We start from the raw sequence: 2,850 nt of genomic DNA, 5'->3' as shown, positions 1-2,850 counted from the left end.
CTATAATATTGCAGGAAAAGAAAACGAAGCTAGCAACAATGATAGTGTGAGAAGCATGAAGGGCCATGTAAAATAAAGGAGCAAAGCACGCAATGCAAGGAAAACACTGGGAACATTCCAGTTCGGTCGTTACCAAAAAGGTTATGGAAAATAAAGCAAAGAGCACTCTTTTGACAAGGGCTGCAAATTGAGGCAGGGCACAAAATAATTATGCAAAAACAACAAGACCCTTTCCATTCCTCTAATCATATCACACTCTGCTTGATTAACTTCAAATAAAAACTCTTGTCTACATCACTACACTCTGACGAGATGATGAGAAGATAAATAAAACAAAAAAGAGATGAAATTATATATGGACAGGTCCTTCAATTGAAAAGGGGGCAAGCCGAATCGCTTCCGGCCGTCGGATGCGAGATCCACGGTAGACACAACTCAAAACTAACTGATTATGCTAAATAAGCTGATCGAACCGCCTAGCTAGAACTCCCTCGGGTCGACGAAGATGGAGGCGCCCGGCGGCGCCTTTGTCCAGTCGCCGTACCCGTCGGCGAGCCTCTTGATGCACCAGAGGTCCTCCGCGCCGAGCCTCGGCCAGTGCGGCACGCCGGCGCGGAGCGGGTCGCGCTCGCCGACCTCGGTGGCCACGACGCGCGCCCCGGCGGCGCGCGCCAGGTTGTGCGCGTGCCGGCACAGCGCGCGCGCCATCCGCGGCGCGGCTGGGCCGGCGCCGCCGAGTCCGTAGAGGAAGTGCATCCCGAAGGGCTCGAAGAGGTTGGGCACGGACGGGACGCGCAGCCACGGCGAGAGCGCGCGGTCGGCGGCGCGCGTGGCGCGCGCCGCGGCGCGCCACAGCCTGGGCGCGCCGCGCACCTCGAGGCGGAACGCGTCCTTGCAGTTCCACACGCTGGCCACCGCCCACGACTCGGGCGGCGCGGCCAGGAACGCGGCCACGCCGCGCCACGGGCGCGCCGCAGCCGCGGGCACGGCCAGGAACGTGCCGAGCGAGAGGGCGTTGGAGAGGACGGCGTCGATGTCGCGCGGGAAGAACTCGGCGCCGGCGAGGCGGTCGCGGTAGAGGCGCTCGGCGTCGCGCGGCGGGAGCTGGAGGACGGCGAGGCGGCCCGAGCGCGAGGGCGCGAGGTCGTGGCGGAAGACGGGGTGCACGAGCACGGAGGGCGCGCGGAACTTGGCGTAGCCGCAGCGCGCGGTGAAGAGGCGCACGGAGGGCTCGTTGCCGCGGTCGGTGGCGACGTAGGCGTATTCGGCGCCCATCTGGCGGAACCACTCCTCCATGCGCTCGACAAGGCGGCGGCCGATGCCCCGCCGGCGGTGGCCCGGGGACACGCGGAGGCCGAGGAGGTAGGCGACCTTGAAGAAGAGGCTGCCGCCGCTGCCGCAGGCCACGGTCTTGACGCAGCCGCGCACGACGCCGACGATGACCTGATCCGCAGCCTCCGCGACCTGGCAGGCATTCGCTCGATGAGTGAGTGAGCGAGCGGCCGATCGAATTCATCATTCCGGCAGTGACGTACGAGCATGAGGTAGGCCGGCGAGTGGCGGACGCGGCAGAGCGGGTCGCCGAGGAGGTCGGTGAAGAGGCAGAGCTTGCCCTTGCCGCAACTGGGCCCCACCTCGCAGGCGCGCTCCAGCCGCTCCACGGCGGCGCGGTCGCGGTCATCGAACTCCCGCACCGCCACAGCCGCGCCGCCATCGTCCTCCGGCACCACCGCGGCCATCGAATTGAATCTACCGCTCGCTCGATCCTGCAGGTACGGTGACAAGCAGCTAGAGCCAGGCGCTCTACTTCTCTCTCTCTCTCTCTCTCTCTCTATATATATATATATATATATAGGGTAGGCGATTCAGCTCCTCTTTAGTAACTACTAGGATACTATAGTGGGAGGCAGTAATAATTATGAAGGTCAGGTCTGGAGGACGATCGATGATGGAGCTTGCGGCCGATCGAGCAACGGGCCAACGGCAGCAACTGATGAACGGAGGTGGAAGAGGAGAGGACAGAGAGGCGGCGGCGGTGGAGCCGAGTAGTGGCGGTCGTGCCGAGAGAATTGCTTGCATTGGTAGCTGCTGCTAGGATGATGGATGGGCCTGCCTGCGTGCCTGCCACTCTTGCGCACTCGTGCGCGCGGCTGCTACGTGTACACCTCTCTCTCTCTCTTCTCCTTGCTACCCCACCTCACCGTAGCTAGCGCCTATAGGGCAGGTGGGGCCCACAGGGATGGCCGCCCGTTGGCTTTGTGTCGTGCTTTTCTCTTTTTTCTCTGCCGTTCATTTGAGCCTGCAGCTACATACTTATATACACGTCTCCTTGTACTACTACAAGTATACTTGTACTGTACTTCCGTTTGAGTACGCTAAGGCTGAGCAACGGTTACCGTATGTTGTGTACCCTTTTTTTTCTTTCCTGCTAAAATGGACACCTAGCTTGTGTGATGTAGTGCCTATTTTTTTCTCTTTTTATTGGACACACCTTTTTTGTGTCATGTTAAATTTGTGCCATGAACTGCACCCAATACGTGTGACCGTTGTTGCAGATTATTACACCACTTTATAGCACATGCTAAATGTTCCATAGCCACTTTAGGAATATGCCAATATAAGCTCCTGAAAGTATGGAAACATAAAACATTAATCGAGATGTTTCCGATTAAAATGCTAGCTTTACCAGAAAAGAGGGAATTTTATATATAACTGTTCAGAAAAAATTGGCTAGCTAGCAATGTGGAGCGCAGGAGGAGGAGTTCACTCTTATTTTGGCTACAATTTACTCCTTCAGAAAGGAGTGGTTTGCAAACGATGCACAAGACATATTTGTGATTTTGGCATGGT

At 57.9% G+C, this 2,850-nt stretch overlaps 1 protein-coding gene across 1 annotated transcript; it reads right to left on the bottom strand.

Moving 5' to 3' along the window:
- Nucleotides 1-212: 212 nt before the first annotated feature.
- Nucleotides 213-2,134, bottom strand: LOC120660246 (probable N-acetyltransferase HLS1). Its single transcript, XM_039938672.1, has 2 exons — nucleotides 1,536-2,134; nucleotides 213-1,464 (listed from the first exon to the last, which is right to left on the bottom strand). Exons 1-2 carry the CDS (start codon nucleotides 1,737-1,739, stop codon nucleotides 481-483), a joined length of 1,188 nt encoding a protein of 395 aa, XP_039794606.1. The 5' UTR covers nucleotides 1,740-2,134; the 3' UTR covers nucleotides 213-480.
- Between the last annotated feature and the right edge of the window lie 716 nt (nucleotides 2,135-2,850).

The sequence above is a fragment of the Panicum virgatum genome, chromosome 2K, assembly GCF_016808335.1.
Source record: "Panicum virgatum strain AP13 chromosome 2K, P.virgatum_v5, whole genome shotgun sequence".
Classification (NCBI taxonomy): domain Eukaryota; kingdom Viridiplantae; phylum Streptophyta; class Magnoliopsida; order Poales; family Poaceae; genus Panicum; species Panicum virgatum.
Note: the sequence above shows the minus strand (reverse complement) of the source record. Positions and strands in the feature narration are given on the sequence as shown.